The 22,872-nt window shown below is 40.5% G+C and overlaps 2 protein-coding genes across 3 annotated transcripts in view; one reads left to right on the forward strand and one right to left on the reverse strand.

Annotated features, from left to right (window-relative positions):
- Positions 1-22,872, reverse strand: part of ACTA2 (actin alpha 2, smooth muscle) — a 96,865-nt gene that overhangs the window by 34,880 nt on the left and 39,113 nt on the right. The gene's annotated exons all lie outside the window — the stretch shown is intronic.
- On the forward strand, positions 1,806-21,828 carry FAS (Fas cell surface death receptor). Of its 2 annotated transcripts, XM_042458727.1 has the most exons (9): positions 1,806-1,954; positions 8,203-8,374; positions 11,195-11,335; positions 13,160-13,268; positions 14,642-14,706; positions 16,554-16,637; positions 18,745-18,800; positions 19,267-19,291; positions 20,565-21,828. In XM_042458727.1, the coding sequence occupies exons 1-9, from the start codon at positions 1,913-1,915 to the stop codon at positions 20,840-20,842; spliced, it is 972 nt and encodes a 323-aa protein (XP_042314661.1). In that variant the 5' UTR covers positions 1,806-1,912; the 3' UTR covers positions 20,843-21,828. The 2 variants fall into 2 exon arrangements, with proteins under 2 accessions (XP_042314661.1, XP_042314662.1); XM_042458728.1 differs by lacking the exon at positions 16,554-16,637.

Consider the following 22,872-nt stretch of genomic DNA (forward strand, 5'->3'; position numbering starts at 1 on the left):
ATCCAATACCATGTTAAAACATAGGTGTTTATCACACAGAGGCAAAAACTAGATTTAAAGTGAAAACAACCCGCTTTTGCAGGTTGTTTTTCACATGGCATTCAGAGTTAATCCAAACAGAAAGTAGGAAAAAAAAACCGCACATGAAGGTCGTTTTTCAGACAATGTTTGGATGAAAGAGAAAGAACGCGAAAATAACCCAAATGGAAAGTCTCCAAACCCCACTCCTTTTTACTTTCGCAAACTTCCGATGTACTTGGTCATTCAATCAGACACGTAGAAGTCAATTCTGGCCAATAAAAACATCAATTTTTTGTACAACAGGAGAGTCAAGGTATTGGGCTCTCAAGTCAGAATACCAAGAACATTCCAGAAGAAAATGATACAAATCTTCTGTCTCTCTGCAGCCACATGGGCACTGTCTATTGGAGTTTGGTAAACCATTATAGTACCCTTTAAATTCCATTAAGTGCAGAGTATTTAATCTGCACTTAGTTAAAATGGACTTAAGGTCAAAGGCCACATAAAGTGGCAATTTGCCGGGATAAATGGTGAAATTCTCATACAAAGTAACGGAACGACAGTTATCCACTAATGCAGCATTTTTCCTGAAATCACTATCAGCTAAACGCCTTGCAATTTTTAGGTGGGCCAGGGTAAGTGGACTTGGGCAGCTTCTTGAAGCACCAATTGTGGCTTTGCTCACTCAGGGAAGTCAAGGAAGGAGTGTAGTGAGAGTCCCCCTCTAGTTGTCTCTCCCTTCTGATTTAGGGAGCAGGTAGGGCTTTAGGAAGAGGAAAGGACCTCACTTGAAACAGGAGTGTCACTAGGGGGCATAAGCAACACCAGGTTGACACCTTAAGGGATGTGTGTGACACCACTGCTCCCCAAACATCTGCCTTTTGGCAGAAATGACCTGTGTGGTGTTTGCCTGCACCCCTTTAAAATGTCGAAGAAATGGTATGAGTAGGGCAATGTTCAGTGAGAGGAGGAAAAAAGGTCCCAAGTTTTGTTTTTTTAATTAATTTTAACGTTTAATTTTTTTTAAAAAATTAAAAATTATTTTTAAAAATATATTCTTTAAAAAAAATTAAAAACATCACATTTACCAAATTATCACTTTAATCGCATGAAACTAGGTAGATGTAAATATGTTTAGATTGTGAACCTATTATTCTTATTTAAAAGTATAATTTTAATTTTGCTAGTAGTTTGTGTCACAACGATTGCTAATACATTCAGTGATATATGGGAAACACAATTAATTAATATTACTACAAAAAAACATTACTAAGGATTCTGTATGGCATAGTATGGGAGGAAGTCAATGAGGAGGGTGAACCATGAAGCTTGAAGTCCTGCATGCTGGATGGATAGGGCTGGCCAAATTTGGCTTCTGAGCTGGAATTTCCCAAACACAATTGCAAGTACAGTAAAAGTAAAGACCACAGCTTGATTTTCAATCCTTTTTTCCTGCCTCACCCTCCTCTGCCGCCACCCAACATGCATGTGCATCTAGGCACTTTGTTCACTGTCTTGCATGATTCTGCAGAAGTCACAAAACTTGCACACAACTTTGAGTTGTCTTACAAAAAGCAATGTTTGGATAAATTTTGTCATTCTTCCCTTTTAAATATTTCTTTGACTAATATTCTTCTGTTGTGGGAGGGGGGGATATCACATTGGTTGGAATTGGCTTGATGGCACTGCTGTCCAGAGAGCAGCAGTCAAAGTTAGTTTCAGCATCTTAAAATAGCATACAGTATTTACAGCAGAGTGATTTGCCCTCCCCTTGATGGCACTAGTTTCACTTGCAGTTGCTTACAGAATAGGGCAGGACATTTCTTTCAAACATCCACACCATGTTACTTTCTTTTTTACAATTCCGAGTGAGCAGCTGCCTGAACACAACATGATCAAGAGGCTCCTTCTCTGCCTTTCAACACTGTGCCCTGTAAGTATTTCTACACTTCCCTGCAACCATACAGAAGCCAATTGTTTTGCTCATGCTGCAAGCTTCTTCATGACAGATCTATCAATTTGCTGTTTGACAGGTTGAGGAAAAAGCTGTGTGAGAGGTAGAAGGAAGTACAAGAAGAGTAAATCTGATAGCTGTGTCTGAAACAGTTAGTTGGGGGTGGTGCTTTTAACAGATAGCTAAATTGACACAGAAAAAATGAATTGTTTCTTGTGTGGAGAAAGAGAAGGCAGAGAACTTTGTGCATTGCACATCAGGAATGATGGTTAGAGCTTTTCTTCACTTTAAAAAGTTAATTCACTACATTGTCAGCTGCAAGCTGTACTTTAAAGCTTCTTTTTATGTTCTCGTGTCCGACAGTGCAATCAACAGTGAAACAAAAACCACTTAGCTATTTTTGCTCAGATATTTGGGGCAGGTGAGGTGCAAAAGTATATGTTGTTTACAATGAGTTATGATGCAATCCTGAGTTAATTTTGTGTAAGCAGAAAGCTAGCTGTTGTTTTCAGAAGATCTCAACATTTCACCATAACTATCCACGGTGCATGAGTATCTTTCAAGAGGAAACATCAAGTTCTTATTTAAGATAATGAATATGTCTTTGGAAGTCAGAGCTATAGCTTTTTTAAAGATTTGTCATTTTACATTATACATTAATCAGGGAGTTGTCCCAAGAAAAAGGGGTGACTTGGCTTGAGAGCAGCTTGATGGGGGCCATTTTAAAAGAAAGACTATTTTTTTATTATTATTTCTGGAGAATTAGTCATTGCCAGAAAATACTGTTAGCATTTTCCATGGGCTTTCTCTGAATGAGTATTCTTTCAGTGTGAGCTGACTGAAACATGCCTGAGCAGATCCCTGATTTGTTTAGATTGTTCAGGATTATATACATGCCTTCAAGTTACCTGGTGATATATAGGAATCCCAGGAATTTCATAGGGTTTTCTTGGGCAAGGAATGCTCAGAGATGGTTTTACCAGTCCCTTCCTCTGAAATACAGCCTACAACACCTAGTATTCATTGGTGGTCTCCCATCCATATACTAACCAGGGCTAATCCTGCTTTGCTCCTCATAGACCTATAGACAGGATTTAGGGATATATAGTTCTTCCTCACTTTTTCCCTATAATCAGCCAATTCCAAGGAAAATCTTGTTCCCCTGTTTCTGTTCTTAGCTGCACTGCTTATTCTTTTTGCCTCTCCCCCATGCATGCTCAGCATTACAAGAGCAGACTGTCTGCAATTGCCAATTGCCTCTCTCCTCCTTCACAACTGCCATCTCATTGGATGCCCCATGTGACTGACATAGTAGCACGAGCGATACCCATGCAGTGCATTGGCACATTCCGTGACACATTGGAAAAGCACAATCATGGAGTTCCCCTTCCCCCCTCCCTTCACCCCATGTTCCCCTGTTGGACTGTCTGGTTCATGTATATTTTAATAACACCTGTTGCATTATTGGCAACCTGCCATGTTTGTCATAATTTCACTTCATGGGATGTTTGATGGTTTGGTGGTGTGATGGGTCAATGATGCTGCTGACCACATGTGTACCTGTATGCTTGACAAATGAAAAAAACATATGCTGAACCATGGTACCAGCAGCTGCAACTACTGTTCCCAGAGCACATATTCCAGACTGCTTCCATACATTGCCTGGGCTTTCTCGCATTCCAGCACTTGGGTTGTGTTGTTTATATGCTGTTGCAATGGTGCACACTTTCTTTGGGCCGGTACATACCGGTGGATCATGGCAGATAAGGGCTTGGTGTGGCTCAGCATCCACATTCACCAAGCCCTAATATCGGCGCCGTTACATCATAAGGCTGTGGCCCCGTCCACACGGGGTGCAGCCTCGTGACATAAGGGTACCAGAGTGCCCAAACGGCTCTAGCCGGAAGCACCGTCATAAGGGCTGCATTTCAGAGCTTCTTTTTGAGCCGGATCGTTGCCACAGCTGTACAGCGCCTTTGTTAGAGTGGAGCAAATGAACATTTTTGCTCCAGTTTTTCACCCTGGAGGGCAGCTTTGTCCCAGTTTTACCCTGTTTCAGCCGCATACATCAGCTAAACAGCTGATAGTTTTTTGTGGGTTTTTTCGGGCTATGTGGTCATGTTCTAGAAGAGTTTATTCCTGACATTTTGCCAGCATCTGTGGCTGGCATCTTCATTCTCTAGAACATGGCCACATAGCCCAAAAAACCCACAAAAAACTATGGATGCCAACCATGAAAGCCTTCAACTAAACAGCTGATGGTTGAAATGGGATGAAACCACATTTTATTGTCCATGCAAACAACCCCCATATCAGTTTGCATTATATATGGATATACAGTCAGCCCTCGATATCTGCGGACTTGCCACCCGCAGATTCAAGCATCCACAGACAGCAAGCCCGCGTTGTCCCCAATGGCATGTGCACATTAGGGACAGCTTCCATTGTCCACTAGCAGCGCAAGCATATGGCCCCACCACCATTAAGTCCCATTGTCCCTAACACAGCTGCATTGCCACTTGGGACAACAGTGGCTGTCCCTAATGGTAGTGTGGCCATGTGCATGCACTGCCATTGAAATTCCATTGTCCCTAATGGTGGCGGAACTGCATGCACATGCTGCCACTGAAGACAATGGAACTTGAGTATCTGCAGATTTTGGTATCCATGGAAAGCGGGGTCTGGAACAGTTCCCCTGTGAATATCAAGGGTTGACTATATATTCAACTGTGTAAAAAAACATATTGTACACTATGGACTTTATCACACCAGCAAAAAAGACAGAAGAATAGCGGGATGCTCCCACCAATATCACGCAATCACGAGATAATTATCACATGACTTTGTGCAATGTCGTGATTATCCTACTATTATCCTGTGAATAAAGAGGAATTCTAGTGTTGCTTTTATTCATGGAAAATCCCGTGAATAAAAAGCGGCACATTTGTCTTTATTTGTGGGATAATCACGACATCACGCGACTTTGTACTGCCATGCTCCCGTCTTTTTTGCCTGTGTGATAATCTCCATTGATATGCATATGGATGATACAGATGGTGTTTCTTGATTTTCTAAATCCTGACATTGGGAACAGTTTTTCCTACTTCTTTTTCATAGCTTTGAGACACTTTTGAGACTAGAAAAAAAATTTTCCCTACAATGATGGCAAGTTGTGCAATCTTTTTACAAAAGTTGCACAGTGTGCCCAGAAAACTCTCTCCTAAGCACTGTCCAGCTTTCTAAGGAAACTGCTCCATTTTTGGTGTGGAAAGGAAATTGCACAAAATTCAAATATGGTGTTAGCACAAAAAAGATCATTTCCAGGTAGCCACATGAGTATTTTGTGCAAGATTGCTGGTTTTTATAGAAAGAGAAAAATAGAGAGAGAAACCATAAGTTTGCACAGAAAAAATGTTGCACACAAAACCGCAAAATCAGGTTTCAATGGGTCAAGAACTCCAAATTGGTCCCCACTGTCAAACTGATGTTTATTTTATTCCTGTCAGTGCTAAAGATTCAAATGCTTATATCTGCATATTTGATCAGTACTTACAGAGCTACCTTTCCCTTGAGTTATAGTAAATCATTCCCATGCCTACCCCATCCCAGTTTTGTCTGCAGTGGCCTGGATATTCCAGGGCAGCCCAGAGAATGCTAGTTCCAGAGCTTCCCTGTCCTTCCCTCTTAAGCACTCCATTCTCACACTTGGCAACTGTATGTACACATTTCTCACTGTGCTATTCAATGTGGCTGTGAGTCACTCATTACTGAGGTCAGATTGAGGTTGCTACCATTGATCAAATGGCTCAGCACCTCGTTCTGAGTTCAGAGTCAGTGACTTGCCACCACCACACTAGACAGCACAGTGGGATGTTACCTCAAAGTCTAACCTTCTTCCACACACTCTCTTTTCTGGTATCAATTTGATATCAGAAGGAATGGTTTAGGCAGGCAACCAAGAGGACAACCCCAGTGTAGAAAACTAGCCATGATGTGGAGATCTGCAGGTTCAGCATGGGAGAAGCCAACATACTTAGCTGGGTGAGATCAATCAAGCAATGGACCTGGTACTTACACCTGAACAGAAGTCCAAGCCAGGGATATTCAAGGTGATTTCCCAACCATTTGCTGATTTCCAGTTCTATTATTCCTTCCTAGAAAAATCACTTTATTTCCATAAACTGTCCTAGGACACATTTTGCCCTATCAAATAAAGTTGCCAAGCCAGCCTCAATTCAGTCTTGTTTGAGATTCAGACAGACACTCTTATCAGTTTCTCTCCTAACTCCTCAACTGCTGCCACCCCTTGATCCATAGGCAGCAGGCTGAGTCACTTCCATTTCATTAAAATCTCCAGTTGGAACTTCTGCTTCTGGAACCTGGTACATATTACCTTCTGCAATCCTGAAAGTCACTATCTGCTACCATCTTTATATTCTTATTTTTTGTATGTGTGTATGACCATGTGTTTTTGCATTAAAGTTGATTTACCTTTTGCTATAGTAAATAAAACTACATTTTGGCCTTGCATTCTGGACTTCTAGTCCTCAGAACTGGTATACACAGGCTTGATTTCTGCCTTTAGTTGCCCAAATCCCTCTCAGTAGCTTCAACTTGAGCTGATAAAATTTACCCTATGTAATTTTTGTTGTGGGTGCCCTCTGGGACCCTGGCATTTTGGGTAACAAGGACACGTTTTAAACAGCCACCAAGCATCAGAACGGAGGGCTCTGGATCTTCCTGGAAGATTTGGCACTGAACAGACTGGACGCCATCTGGACTGTTTGCACCAGACTCTGAATTTGGGCCCTGTGTCATCCTGACTCTCTACAGAGAGGATTGGGAGGCTGGTTTATTTGCATGTGATTACAGGGCCTCCATCTCTTAAACTGAAGCACAGTATGAAGTGTCTGTTGTTTTTTGTTGTTGTTGTTGTTGTTTGGCTCTCTCTCTGTAGCATAAGCATCCTTCCCTTCCCCTTCCAGAAAACCCATGATATGTACAGATATGTATCAGTGAGATACAGTGCTTATTATATAAGAATTGTGTATAATTTTCCAGCAAGTTGGGAAATGTGTTGTTTCATCAATAACCATAAGGGAAACAACTGTCTGCATGCGTATCTTTATGAAATTATTTGTATCAATTACATCTGTAGACAATGAAGTCTCCATTTAGCACACAGTATACATTACAGCTTTGTGACGCTTCAGGGCAAAACCCTTTCCCGTCCTTACTCTGGACTTTCCCTTTCTAAAGAAGTCAAGGTTTAACAAGGGGTATAGAAATGAGAAAAATACCGCTTCTGAAGGCCATACAAATATTGCCCCCTCTTTCCTCACCACATTCCCTCCCTTCTCTGAGATCCTACAAGCTATCCTTCTTTGAAGCAAGAACTTGATAGCTGCAGAGAAGCAAGGTGGATCAATTTGACATCTATTTATTTATTTATTTGAAGTATTTATACCCTGCTCTTCAGCCACAAAGGCTCTCAGAGCGCTTACAAATGGTTAATTAGACAGTTCCTTGCCAGGTTTACAATCTAAAAAGACATGACACAAAAGGAGAAGGGAATGGTGGTGGGGAAGGGGGTCAGGCCCAGTTCTTCTCTCCCTCTGAGGCCTGGACCAAGGCAGATAGACTGGAGGGAGGGCTCTCCTTCTTAGTCTAGGGCTAGACCCTATGGAGCTGGGCCTGTCTCTCTCCCTCTGAGGCCGGATACCAACATTTCTGCTTGTTAAGGCAGAGCAGGTTTCCTACCGGAAGCTGTGCAGAACAACAGGCAGTCATTATAATGTGTACCAGTGGTCTTTGCTCTTTGCACTTCCAGAAGCTCCAGCTAGCATGACCAGTGGGGAGGGATTGTTGGAGTTGATGTCCAAAACATCCAAAGGACCAGAGCTTGAGAACTTGTTTTGTAATGATGAACTAGACAGCGAGCTGGTGGTGTGAAAAAGAATAAAGTAGCTTCCTAAATTCCTGAGCTGGTCCCCAGAATCGCTGTAGCTATCAACTTCTTGCTTTCTGCCCATGCATCAAGACTGCAGCTTGACTTTCCCATCCATTTTTCTATCTTTTTGATCCTCAAAGCTGCTGCCACCCAGGTGAGCTCCCCACAATAGTTTCCATGCATTAAATTATACATAAGTGATACTACAGTTATACTGTATTAGTAAGGCACTGACATTCAATATTTATGTTCTTTTTTCCCCCCCACTTTATCATAGGCATGTATTGTAATTGCTGGACTATCGCGTGACAGTGATTCACATGGAGCATATAGGAAGCATTTTGCAGTGAAATATATTTCTAAGCGAGATGGCACTATCTGTCAAACTAATACACAATATCTGTACAATACAACTACTGATGCCTTCTGCTGTTACTCTTGTGATCCGGGTAGGTATTATTATAAGATAAGAAAAATGAGTGTCATCATTCTGGATATTCCAAAGGGAGGCATATTTTATAACTTTCATTCTTGCTATTTTCAGATTTTTTAAATAGATGTATACCTCTTTGCAGTTTAGCTCTGAAACTAGTTACAGCTCAGCATGTCAAAGAAAAGGAAATGAGGCTTTGTTGACAAGGGAATGAGGCCAATGCTCCATAGTTCTGATATAATCATACATACCATATATATTCGACTATAAGTCGAGAAATTTATGCCTGAAAATTGCCCCAAAAATCTTGGGTAGACTTATAGAAGGGTCAACACAGCAATAGCTATGAGAAAGGTCCTAGAGCAAGCAAGCCTGACACCCCAATCTCCATTGAATTCCTCCCCTTCCAGTCCATTTGCAAGTTTTTCCATCCTTTCGGGAAAAATCCCCTTTGAAAAGCACTTGCCTGGTCCGTTTGCAAGGCTTCCCTTCCCTGGTCTGTTTGCAAGGCTTCTCTTCCCTGGTCCTCTTTGCAAGGTTTTCCTTCCCTGGTCCCCTTTGCAAGGCTTCCCTTCCCTAGTCCCCTTTGCAAAGCTTCCCTTCCCTGGTCTGTTTGCAAGGCTTTCCTTCCCTGGTCCCCTTTGCAAGGCTTCCCTTCCCTGGTCCCTTTTTCAAGGCTTCCTTTCCCTGGTTCCCTTTGCATCCTATGGGGAAAACTCCCCATTGAAAAGCACTTGCCTGGTTCCTTTGCAAGCCTTTGCATCCTATGGGGAAAACTCCCAATTGAAAAGCACTTGCCTGGTCCCTTTGCATCCTATGAGGTAACTCCCCATTGAAAAGCACTTGCCTGGTCCCTTTGCAAGCCTTTGCATCCTATGGTGAAAACTCCCCATAGAAAAGCACTTGCCTGGTCTGTTTTGCAAGCCTTTGCGTCCTGTGGAAACAAATCTCCATTTAAATCCACTTGCTTCTTAGAGGTCCAGAGAAGGAGACGGAGGGACGGAAGTGGTATTTCCCCCTTTCCATCCTTCCTTATGGCCCCCTACGTTTTACCCTCGACTTATCCATGGGTCATATCAAAATCCAGGATTTTCACCCTGAAACCTTCTCTCGACTTATACATGAGGTCAACTTATACACGAGTATATACGGTAGTTGACTATATGAAGCAGCATAAAGATCATGGAGATGTGTATTTGGAGTATCACATGAATGAACATCCTGTTGACCAATTTGCCACATTACACTGGTGAGCTAGCATTAGGGATTTAATTCTTCACTAATTGTCTCTTCAAAGGAAGGAGTGGGTATTGTGGCAACTTTCTTCCCACTGTGAGAAAGTCTTTGAAAACTACACAGTTTTCAAAGCATATTTACAATGCAGGCCTTATTCTGTGCAATATGTGCACTAATGGTTTTGTGCTGTATTTTCTGCACAAGAGACAGCATTTACAGCGCAGCAAAAAAGAGCTGTTTCTTGTTCAGAAAATGCTGTTTTCTGTACAAATCAACTACCTGTGAATTTCACACTGAATGAATCATGAATTACAGCATTCTCTGTACAGGAAAAACTTTTTTTCTGTGCAGACAATAATATTTCTGTACAGAAATGTCATTTTCTGTATCAAAAATGCTGTTTCTATGCTAAAACAACCACAAGCAGATTGTTTATAGAGTGAGTCTTGAACTCTGAAGATTCTCATTAGTCCAAGATACTTCTGACCAGGGTTTCTTGACATTCAGATTATTGTTGTTGTTGTTATTAAGCTTTATTTATATAACACTGTAAATTTACACAGCGCTGTACATACAATCAATTAAAATAAATAAAATAAACCTGCCTATGGTGTACATTCTACAAAAATAATTAAATATAATACATATTAGTACATGATATATTAAAAAATATATTCATAAACTATACTAGCTAGTATTCAAATATTTTGAAATACTAGCTAGTATAGTTTGCTCCATGGAGTGTTGGCCAACTGATTCAGTAGAGGAATGTATGCTTCCTCACTCACCCTCAGAATGGGGTCAAAAAGAATGGATCATGTAGAGAATCCATTCTAGGTTCCAGATTTTATTTATTAATAACACAAAATAATCAATATTATTTAGCTGTGTCTTAGCATGTGGGAGCAGGCTCGGCAGTGCAGCTTTCTTTAGTGTGATGTGCACCTATAACTGGACAGAGGAAAAGGAAAAGGAAATATAAGGCCTGATTCACAAGACTGACAATCAACAAACCAACAATAGTCAGAAAATTAATAAAGTTAGAGAGAGAGAGAAGGAGAGTGAATAAATTTGAAAGATAAATTTATAACAAATCCACATAAAAACTCATTTGCTTATATAGTAAGCATATGATCCATTTTGCTTTGTAATGATATTAAAGGCACAGTACAATCCATGTGTAGGTCAATTTAGCACAAATCTTTGCACTGGTGAACTTCCTACTGGTATTATTTTATTTGTATGAGGGGAGGGGAAAGGCCATGCCCCTGGGATCACCTCTTTTTTACTTTGAAAATTAGAACCATCCCATCCACTCCTCAAGCTTATGTCCTTTATCATGTCATGAGGAAGATGTCTATCTAGCCTGTAGATGGTGTGCCATCCTCATAAAACCCCTCTAAAAGGAAACCTGCTAGATCTTTTGCTGTCAGACTTAGCCTTTCACATTTTAAATGGTGTGTAATTAAGTATCTGTTTAACCCATCTTTTAGTTTGCTACTTAAGCATCTGAGGGGAGATAAAAATGAATTTAGAAATGTGAAATATTCTAGGGGTTCATATTGGATTCCGACTTTAACTCAAACTTTTTTTAAAACAGGTTATGTTGCTGAATATGTTGGTTGCAAAAAAGCCGATCCTAGAACCAAATGTAAAAGATGCACAGAAGGAATTGAGTATATGGATAAATTCAATCATAAAACCAAATGTCTGCGGTGCAATGATTGTGACAGTCAGCATGGTATGTTTTCAGCTTCCTTTTTATTACATCAATGTATTTACACAGGAACACCTTAAATGCATTTTATTACAGAAGCAGACTTTTATAATTTGCCTGTGCTGGACAGGGCCCTTCTACATTTATGCCTGTTATCTCTAGACTAGAGGTAAACCAGTCCCAACATCACAACAGGATTGTATGTCCACTGTGGCATGGCACTATCTTAAAACTAGAACTTGATGTGCCAGTACTGGATTAAAAATTATTTTTAAAATCATGACAAGTATCATGATTTTGTATCTTGCATTATGAATTTTCAGTCATGTAAACTCACTAGCTAGTCCATCATGTATCATAGCTGTTAACTCATGCTGTTGTAATTTGCTGTTTTAACAGCATTATTAACCAGTATTTCTGTAATTCAGGACACAGAGAATTTGAGGTCATCCGGATTGGTGGATTTTGCTGCTTCATACCTTTTAATGTTGATTCTTGTCATGTCTCTGTTCAAACTGTCTCCTGATCTCTTTAAAAAGGCAGCACATTTTGATTCATATATGGAAGACTTGCTTGTGACATGGGCAGTGCTGTTAGAAATGAGTATATTCAACTAACATGTACTCTTCCCTAGATGTGTTTCCAGATGTCAAAATACTCACATGGTTTTCTTTTGTTACCCCCAGACACAGTCTTGCTGAATTTGTTTTATTTTTTTTAAAGTCTTCACTAATTATACAGTGATAAATTATGGGCGCTTTTGCACTGAACAGTTATAGAACTATGATTCTGTGTTAACTACTATGGCTGCATCCTGTGGAATCCTGGGCTTTGTAATTTGAGCAGACACTAGACCTCTCTGAGAGAGAATTCTAAACAACAAATCTCAGGTTTCCATAGGATGGAATTGCCACGGCAGTAATTGTGGGCCTTATTCCCACTACCTTTTAAACTGGATCACAAATCGGTCTGAACCAGTTCAAATGACCCTGTTTCCCGCTTGAATCAATTTGCTGAAGTGATTCGGAAAGGAGGGGCACGTGCTAGACCCATTTAACCCACATCTTTTTTACACTGATGTTTTCTGCATCTTTTGGGATAAATCAATTCTGCGCAAGTGTGAACCAGATGTGGATCGGAATCAATTTAAATTTGCCCTTCGGACAGCTGGAGCGGGTCCATTTTGAACTGATTCATTTGTGAATGTGAACCAGAAGTGGGTTATTTTACAGGGGAAAAATGTGATCAGGGGAAATGTAGTGGGAACCATGCTTTGCTGTCGAATCGATCCATTTATTTGGATCACAAACCACTTTTTTTGTAAGTGAGAAGGAGGCCATGTAGTGTGAATGGAAGCATTCCTAAATCACATCTTTTGTTGACATGTTTGTTTCCTTAACATGAGTCCCCCCTCCAAAAAAAACAATACTCCACACATACTCCCTCTTTTTCCATGGTCAGTCTTTTTCCAATGCCTCAGTTCATATAGAGAGTGTGAAGGCGACAAAACCATACTAATAGCACTATTCCATTTTGAGAAGAAGAAACAGATTGGTGTCTAGCCTTTCCATAAAGACCTGCCATGAAGGACAGTCTATCCATCCAGGAAGAAATTAGTACCATTATTAATAACTATGAAAAGTTTCTCCTAATGAAATCTACTCTCCTGTAACATACGCCTATTAGATCTAGCCCTTTCAGCTCCACAAGCCTTTCCCTTTCTCCTTATGATAGGATGTTAGGTATTTTGTAATTCCCCTTGTGCTTCCCAGTTTTCAGTATTGGCTCTCCACAAAATAACTAGTTCCTTTTTAGCATAATGTAATAGAATATTTAAATTTATTTTAGGATTGGAAGTTGAAACAAACTGCACCATCACACAGAATATAAAATGCAAATGCATGCCTGGCTTCTTTTGTGATTCTCAACCATGTCAACACTGTAATCCATGTGATAAGTAAGTTTCCCAAACAATCATAAGACTTAAAGGTAAGAGATGAATTTAAAAATGATATGGGAGTGAAGCACCCTTAAACCACATCTTCTATTGAACCTGTGGATCTGCCCCCATTTCAGGTAGTTTTTAAAGCTTCTCTTATTCTTGCAGACACTATCGCTGATCTTACACAGTAGAAATAATGCAGTTTGATGTCACTTTAAGTTCTGTAACTCCATCCTATGAAATTGTGGGATTTGTAATTTTACAAGGTATTTAATCTTTGATAAAGAATGCTGTTGCCTCACCAAGCTATAAATCCCAAGGTTCTGTAGGATGGACCCATTGTTGTTAAACTGGTGTCAAACTGCATTATTTCTACAGTGAGGATGCAGCCAAGACTATTACTTCACAAGTAATCCAGATGTGAGCAGCTCATGACCTAATGAATGAGGCTGGAGCTGGGGCTGGGGGAGCTCACCTGCCACTGAATTGACTGCTATGAGCACAGCAATGGCAATCCAAAAAGGGCAAAACACTTTACAAGTTGCATGAAGAATGTGCACCTTGTTTGAAATCTAAATAACACTCTCAAAGCCACAATTCAGCAGGAAAACAAGGTGCTCACCCACCATATGTCTTATTTTAAAGGCAAACAATGCCCTTTTTTGCCTCCATTGCTACTGACATTCTGCAGCATAGCAACACAATTTGTAATGGGAATGGGATGTTGGCCCTAGTAGGTTTGAAGTATGAATTGGTTTACCACTGCCATTGTTTACACCTCAGCAGTCCGTGTATATATTTTATATATTTTAAAAATATTTTCAAGCAGTGAATGGTTGAATCCATGCATAAAGAATCCATGGATATGGAGGGCCAATTGTACCTCTTTGGAAATTGTCCTGTAATTGTTGGTGGAAGAAGAGAACATCCAAGGGACATCATGCATCATGTTTGCACTATTTCAAACTATTGAACCTGAGCAGAAATGAGACAGAACTTCCTTAAGGGTCCCTATGTTCACTAAAGATGCGACCCTGTGTGTTACAGAACAGTATTGTGTAGAGCACAGTTCACTCCTTGTGGAAAGATCAAAAGGTGAACAATCTGCTGAGAAGAGTGAGCAGTGTGATACATTTGGAAACAGCCTCTTTCCAAGACAGAGAGGTGCACCATCATTTTCAAGCACCAGGTGGCATTATACAGCTGAGAATATAACTACCGTACTCCATGCTATTGCAGTCTGAACACTGAGAATATTTTTGAAATTGCTCCTTCCTGACCATACTGAAACTGTCCCTTCCTAAAACTGGATAAAGCAGAAAAATTTTCATTATTCCCTTAGCAGAGTATCTAATCACTCCTTTGTTGTCAAATACTTTTATTCATAGGTGCGAAAATGGTATAATTTTAGAAAAGTGCACTGAAACTAAAGATGCCATATGCCAAAGGAAAGGTAACTATCAAAATCTTTGACTTAGCCATAAAATTCAGATGACTTGTCTGAACTTTTAGCCACACTGTTGATTGCTATTACAGTCTTTCTGAACCAGAATGGTTGGCAGGGTAGAGAAATCCCTTGTTATCTCCAATCAGTGATCAGACATAGTGGTAGGATTTATTGGCATGTTGCTTGCCATCCCAGTTACAAACGGTAGTTATACACAATAGAATCTAGAGAGGAGGCGCTTTGGGGATAGACGTGGACCTTTTTTGGACCTCAATGGGGTAGATTTTATCCCCTTTTGCTTCATGGGGTGCATGGCATGCTATCAACCATCGTGTGTCAGAGAGACCACAGATTAAGGTCTGTTAGCCATGTAGAAGCTTGCTTAGCTGTTCTGAAACCATGTTGGAATAGACCTGGTGTGTTGGAAAGGGTGAGTAGCTTCAGGAGGATGTTTGTGGGATTTAAGGTTGACTTGTGTGGGAAAGAAGGCAGGCTGTTGGGAGGCTGTGGGGACACTTACATGTGGAGCATATGCTCTAGCCTCAGATCTGGCAATGGACTTGGCAGCTGTGCTAAAGATAATCTTTAATAAAAACTTTTCTGAATTCATCCAGGAAATCTATTATTTGAGTTAGGCAGAGGCAGGGTGAGAACTGGTATAACATGGTGGTTTAATTGTTGGACTACGACTCTGGATACCAAGATTCAATTCCCAGGTTGGCCATGAAACCCACTGGGCGACCTTGGGCAAGTCACATGCTTTCGTCATCAGGGGAAGGCAATGGCAAACCTCCTCTGAACAAATCTTGCCAAGAATACCCCATGATAGGGGTTAAGGAACACCATAAGTCAGAAATGACTTGAAGGCACACAACAACAACAACAACAACAACAGGGGCAGGGCACCACAGCATTGGACAAACTGAATGGATCAGCTAACCAAAACTTTGAAGCTGCCATAGACTGAAGCAGTCATCTCAGTTTGATATTAATTATATTTATTCTGACTTTGTCACATTTCAAGAAGATTCAGTGGGCCTCGCCATCTGCAGGCTTGCCATCAACATATTTGAGCATCCGTGGAAAGCAAGCCGCATTGTCCCCAATGGTGGTGCGTGCACACGACAGCGCTATTTGCCACATGCACATCACACTACCATTAGGAACAATGGGACTTAAGGTCCCACATTTTTTTCATATCTGCAGGGGGGGAGTGTCTGGAACAGACCACCCACACATACGAAGGTATGACTATATTTGCATTTGCACTAGGTATACCTCTGGTTTGCACCAATTATGTTACATTTATTATTTGGTGATTCTGTCCTCAATGTACAACTAATTCAAAAACTCACAAAACAGTGATACCTTTAGTGGGCCAACTAACAAGAACAAAATACATTCGAAACTCCACTGAATTCTTGGTTATGGTCAAAGGGGGAAATGGCCTCTGCATGCATCTCCAGACCATCTTAACTGACAACAAAAGCAACAACTTAAGACAAAATGTAGGCCTGTGAGTCTAACATCATCGTTTATTTTTATTTTTAACTATATGAATTTTAACATCTTTGACTGATGAAGAATCCAATGAAGTTTGGGAAGCTTGCATAATGTACTTTGTGCATTTTAGTTGTTCTAATAAAAGTATCATTGTTTTGTGAATTTTGGAATTTGTTGTATTTTGATGTAGGGACAACATGGCTACCCCTGAATATGTCCACAAAATGATTTGGAATGAACACTGAATTTCTTGAAATGGAAAAGCTACAGATCTTATCAGTTTGGAGAGTTTATTAATCATCCTTCTTTGCAGATTTTTACATAAAACTTTACAATGCTCTACTTAACAGAAAATGTAATTTGGTGGCACTGGGTGATTCCACTTCTTTCTCTCATTGTGGTTGCTATGGTGGCATGTTTTACATGGAGGAAAAGTAAGTTGATGTTGCTTTTATTATACTCTTCTACATTTTCCTAATTTATTCTGCTTTCAAGTGTATAGATTGGAGAGAGGGTGAGGCCCTTCTCTCTCTCCCACCACTTGCTCAGGCTCATTTGGTGGGAGCAAAGTAAAGGGTCTTCTTGGTGGCTATTCCCAGACTTTAGAACTCCTTCCCTAGAGAAGCCAGCATGGCTTCATCCTTGCTCTCCTTCTGTTGGCAGGTCAAAACATTTTTGTGCCATCAAGCTTTTACAGACTCCCTAAGATTGAGCTTTGAATCCTGTGTGGTGGTGTTTTTAAGGTTTGCATGTAGTGTGGTGCTATTTTTAAAGTTTGAATGCACTTTAATTTAATGTTTAATGTTTTAACTTCATAACCATTTTAATCGTTCTAAAATCTTATATTCATACTTATATTAATGTTTGTGCATTGTTTTTAAACTGTGGCCCGATCCGGAATGGTTGGAAAGGATGCCCTCGTCATGCATGAAGGGTGCCTCGCGACGGCGCTTCCAGACGCCCAGCAACCCTTGCACGTGATGAGGGCGTCAAAATGGCAGCACCCTGTATAGATGTGCGCCACCATTGTTACATGCCAGACACATAGCATCCGCACGTCGCTGCACCATTATGATGTCACGAGTGCGCCATTGACGCACTGTGACATCATAATGGCAGTGCAAGAAGAAACAGCTTTTTGCGGATTCTTTTTTGCTCCGCAGGGAAGCCCTGCAGTTTGGAGGCTGTGACTTCCCTGCAGAGCAAAAATAGGTGCCAAGAGACCATCCTTTTTGGATGGTCTGTCCCGCGCCTGTATTGTTTTTTGTGTTTGGTTTTTTGGGGGGCTATGGGGCCATGTTCTGGAAGAGTTTATTCCTGACATTTCACCAGCATCTGTGGCTGGCATCTTCAGAGAATGCTGGCATGGGAGTGAGTGGGGTATATATATTCTGACCCGCTAGCAGTGTTCAAACATGAATCAAGGAACATGAAAGACACTGCAGACTGGGTCAGCCAGAAAAATCAGCAGTAGCAGAACACATTATAAACCATCCTGGATATAAAATGCTATTTGAAAACACTGAAATTCTGGACCATACCAACAACTATCAGGTCAGAAGGCACAGGGAAGCCACTGAACTCCAGAAACACCTAGACAACTTCAATAGGAAAGAAGAAACACTTAAAGTAAACAAAGTTTGGTTACTGGTCCTGAAAAACATCAAAATCAAAACCCAGCATGTGCAAATGAAAAACACCCAAGGTCAGGGGGAGTTTCCCAGCAGATGATGGATCACTAATTAAATGGACACCCTGAGGCCTTGCAGTTCAACAACAGAACAATACACAGATTAACATGTAAATCAGTTCCTCTTAACCAAGGTCACACAGTATATATACCCCACTCACTTCCACGCCAGCATTCTCTGAAGATGCCAGTCACAGATGCTGGCAAAACATCAGAAATAAACTCTTCCAAAACATGGCCACATAGCCCGAAAAACCAACAAAAAACGAATGCTTTAAATATGACATTAACCCTTGTGTCCCATTGTTGGGAGAAAGGCAAGGTGTAAATGAATAAAATTATTATTATTATTCATTGCAAAAAGTTGTAAATATATTGACACATACTCTGCATCACCTACTTAATTACCAATGCATAACCAAGTAGCTCACCAAGCCCAACCTGCTCTTAACAGCCAGCAGCCACACCAAGTAATGGAGGTCTGTTCTGCTGGTGGTTGGAGCACAGCAGGGTAATATTTCCATTCTCCTTCTGTGACGATCAACAACAGAATCCTTATTACAATTCCACATCATAGCCTTGCTCAGTGGCAGGAGGGGGCCAAAACATCTTCCTGTTACACCCTGATACCAGCAGAATTGTCCTCCATAGCTTGATGCAGCTGTCAGTTGCTAGGCCACGGGGGGGAAGGGACATTTATGATCATGGTACTATTGCGACAATTGTATATAGTATTAGTGAATATGGAGCAGTTACAGATCCATCAGTCTATTACCAATCCTTACCCTGCAATACAGGGTGCCAGTCACTATATGGAGTTATTATAAATAGCTGTTTCTATTTCCTTGTAGTTTCAGTGAGGAATAACTATGAGCACAATATCTCAACTCTAGATGATGCCTGCACTGTGAGTAACTTTTCTTTTAAGTATGAATGACATTCATGGAGCAATTCAAACAAGATTATGAGGAAATAAATAAAGGCTATCGGAGATTATCAGAAGGGGATGGGACAAAGTCAGGATCACTCTCCCGTCCTTATCCCGTCCATGACAGCGATCACGCAAAAACCTGTCATCATCTTGTCATTGAATTGGAATTGTATTAATGTGAATTCCTGTTAATACAAAATGCCAGGACAATTCCACTTCAATGGTTATTCACGGAGGGGCGACCTATGTTATTGCCCCTGCAGCTCACAAGCATATGCCCCATTCAAGCCTATGGGGCTTGAATATGTATGAGTCTCTGATTTCGTAGGAGGTGACTGGAATGGATCCCCCGTGAAAACGGAGAACCGACTGTACATTGTTTGTGTACATAATTTCCCATTTTTTCATTTTTTTTGTTTTTAAAACTATTCTGTCTTTTTAGGAAACGGAGCCTCCCAGTAATCCAGGTAATATTATTGTTATCATTGTTATTTCAAAATGTGAATGGAGTGTGAGTCTGTGTTTTTGCGGCTTGGAAAGAGATCTAGCCACAATAGTACTTTAGTTTTACACCACATTTGGACTTACACCAAAATGCATGAGCTAGGCTATTAATTGGGCTTTCTAAGATGGGGACATGTAATTCTGCTTTTGAAACAGCTGCAAAGTCCCAGTTCAAAGATGACCTTTAAACTTCTCAAATGTTTGAAAGTGGGTTAACTGAAGGCACACCTGCTCCTAATCCTATGTGAACTGTCTCTTATTGTCATCAGGAAAGGCAGGTCTGCATGTTCCATGATACCATCCATCATAATGGTATTAGGGTGAGGGTCTTTGGATAGTCACATGGAAGTTTCCAGACTCCCTCATCTTGCTCCTCACTAATGGTGTTCTACTATATTTTGTGAAGATTTCTCTTTCCTAAAAGGCCTTTAATTAGGATGGTTGCGAGTCTATGTTTAGCTGTTGTTAGTTATGCTGATGATATTCTTTTCCCTGGTGAATTTTATGGCACACATTTTTATTTTGCTGCTTATTTTTTACATTTTCATTGTCTAATTCCATTTTATGGTCATTAGTACACGTTCTTGTGTTCTTTGAAAGAAGACAAGAAATCTAATGTTTATGTGTTTCTTTGTTTTAAAAGAGTAAAGTAGATGTTACATGTTAGATGTTTATCATAGGCCTGAAACAGACAGGCCAAATAGAGTGGCTTCCGGCTGCCGGGGGGGGGGGCATTTAGACAATGCACACCCCCATAGAGGCTACCTAATATGGCCTGAAGCTGCCCGCAAAAGGAGTGGATTTAATCCACTCCTGCCAATGGCCTGTCCATGACCATGGCAGTGGCTTGTTCAGAAGCAGGGCTATCCAGTTGCCACGGTCCCAGAGGAGGCCAGATATCGCTCCTTCCAGGAGGTCTGCTTCAGCCCACTATCTTCTGATTCCTTTGAAAAGAAAAGTACGATTGAACCAAAATTCAGTTCCCTTCCATCTGTCCTCAAAGAAGCTAATAGATTTTTAGATCTATTTATATAAAATTAATAATGGACATTTAATTTTCCTTGTTCTTCATTTCTATATACTTATTGACTTCAGCCCTCATTTTTTCTGCTTTTGCATAAGCCTAGTAAAATGACTGCAAAATTTGGGATAATGGGATTTAAAAAAAACCAAACTATTTATATATAACTAATAACAAACATTGCTTGATTGTTATTTTTTTTAATTTATTTCTAGATATTGATTTGACCCCTCATATTTCTGACATTGCAGAGGAGATGAAACTAGAGGATGTCATTAAACTTGTTCGGAAACTGGGCTTGTCACCCGCTCGCATAGATGAAGTCACAGTTAATAATTATAACAATGTCTCTGAGCAGAAAATAAAATTGTTAGAGCGCTGGTATCAAGAGAATGGTAGAAATGGTGCTTATGGGACTCTAATAACCACCCTGATAGAGCTTCGCTTTCGTGCTACTGCTGAAAGTATTAAGCAAAAAATAAGACATGGTTGAGTCAATCATGATTAAAAGTAATATTCCAAGGTATTCCAAGAAAGTAATCCTTTTTTTCTGTTGTAGAGTCATGGCTGTAACTTGAATTCATGTTGAAGAGGGAGCTCTGACTTTTTCAACATTTTTTCAGTACTCTGGCCAAAATGCCAGTTTATTTATTTACATTTTCTTCTATTGCTCTTAAGCTCTAGATATATCCCTTTGCTTTCAGTTATGTTCTCACTTTGCCAAATCTGATTGGCTCTATCGTATTGACACTATACAAGAAGTGAGCAACTTTGAAGGGTTCAGAAACCAATGCACTGGGCACATCCCAGAAATCCCTTCCCACTAAAGGCACAAATGGTTGGAAATCCATTTCCATTTTTCAAAACCTCTTTGAAACAAACAAACAAACAAACAAAAGCATACATTGCTAGGTTTAAAGGAGAACTGCCTTTCCAAGATTGCAGTTCTCCATTTTAAAAAAATAAAACAATTTGAGCTCTGGGAGTTGTGGAAAAAAGTGGGGTTGTGTATTGCCCAGAGGCCACACGTTGATAACTTTTGCTTCACCTGATTCCTCACTGACCATGATCACAAATGTTAACTCCACCAGGAAGGAAAAAGAAAGAAGGGGAAGCAGTAGTAAGATAGAATGATGCCAAAACATAATTCTAGTGGTAGGGTTGCGAGATCATGACTTCCCCAGGCCCTGAGATTTTGGATCCAAAACCTGAAACCTAGAGATGATCTCTTGTGATGTCAGGGAGAACAGGCCCCAGTGAAGTTGCAAGAAGCCGCTGCTGGTGATGTCAGTAAACATCATACCTTATGCATCAACCACAAAGGCACAGAATTGGTTTCATCCAACATGGTCATAATTTTTTAAAATTCTTAACCTCCAGTAACCTGGCTTGAAATTACTGGTAAGGAATGGATATAGGGTGACATGTAAATGCTATAGATATGTAAAAGACCATCTTCTCAGCCTGTAAATGTGTAAATAAACTTTTTTTTTAAAAAAAAAGACTTGTCATACTTCTTTTCTCAGAAAGAAAGAAATGGGCCTTTAAAACCTATCCTTGAAATGCTTTACTGCTCAGGGAAGTAATGATGTTTTACTGTTAGATATCCCAATTCTAGACATTTATAAAATCATCAGTACAAGAATTACTCCCTCTTCTGCCAGGAATTCATGGGTAATAATGATTTGATCACTGTGGACATAGATATATTTCTGAGTTATTGAATCCCCTACCTGGTGTGACAGCTGTGGATATCGTAAAGGTTAGGGTTAGGGTTTCCCGTTTGACATGAATGTCCAGTAGTGACTGACTGTAGGGTGTAGTGTCTGTCTCCGTTACCTGGATAACCAAGTAGATAGTGCTGGAATGGAGTCAGTAGTACATGTTGGCAACAATAAGGAATAGGAATGCATTATCAGGAAGCAGTTGCTGAGATCATCGATGGACTCTCTGACTGATGTTCCCACCCCTTCCTGTGAACGATCTCCACTGCAGAAGTGGGGTCCCTGTTGCAATTCCTCATTTACCAGAGATTGGTCACACAAGGTGGAATGGGATTATTGAGCAGTTTTTTCTTGAATGATGGGAATGGATCTCCATCAAATGCAGGAGCTGCTTCCTTGTAAGTGGGGATTGGTGGACTTTCACAGTCCCTGCATGCCCCCTAAACTAAGAAATATGTAGGGATCATGAATACCAAACAGTTATGACTGTATGACTCTAGGTCCCAAATTTGGACCTCTTGGTGTTTTGGACATCAACTCCCAGAAGCCCCAGCCAGCTTGGTCAACTATCAGGAATTCTGGAAGCTGCAGCCCAAAACATCTGGAGGGCCAAAGTTTAGTAATCACTGCATCTAGGTTATGTTTTGAAACTCTTTAACAGAATTTCACCTATCTTTCTCAACACCACTAGTTATGAGTAGGTGTGTGAGATTGTGTTTATGTCTTGCTTGACTGATATGAGGCTGGGAACTGTGAGTAATAGGCTTTTTTGATCTGCTCCAAGAGGACTCTTCCTATA

This window comes from Sceloporus undulatus, chromosome 3 (genome assembly GCF_019175285.1).
Source record: "Sceloporus undulatus isolate JIND9_A2432 ecotype Alabama chromosome 3, SceUnd_v1.1, whole genome shotgun sequence".
In the NCBI taxonomy this organism is placed as follows: Eukaryota; Metazoa; Chordata; class Lepidosauria; order Squamata; family Phrynosomatidae; genus Sceloporus; species Sceloporus undulatus.

Bases quoted from the DNA above. Each gene is read 5' to 3' on its own strand.
- FAS (XM_042458727.1), top strand. From the start codon at position 1,913: ATGATCAAGAGGCTCCTTCTCTGCCTTTCAACACTGTGCCCT. The intron at 11,336-13,159 runs GTATGTTTTCAG...AATTTATTTTAG, and splicing joins TGATTGTGACAGTCAGCATG to GATTGGAAGTTGAAACAAAC. The intron at 16,638-18,744 runs GTAAGTTGATGT...ATTTCCTTGTAG, and splicing joins ATGTTTTACATGGAGGAAAA to TTTCAGTGAGGAATAACTAT.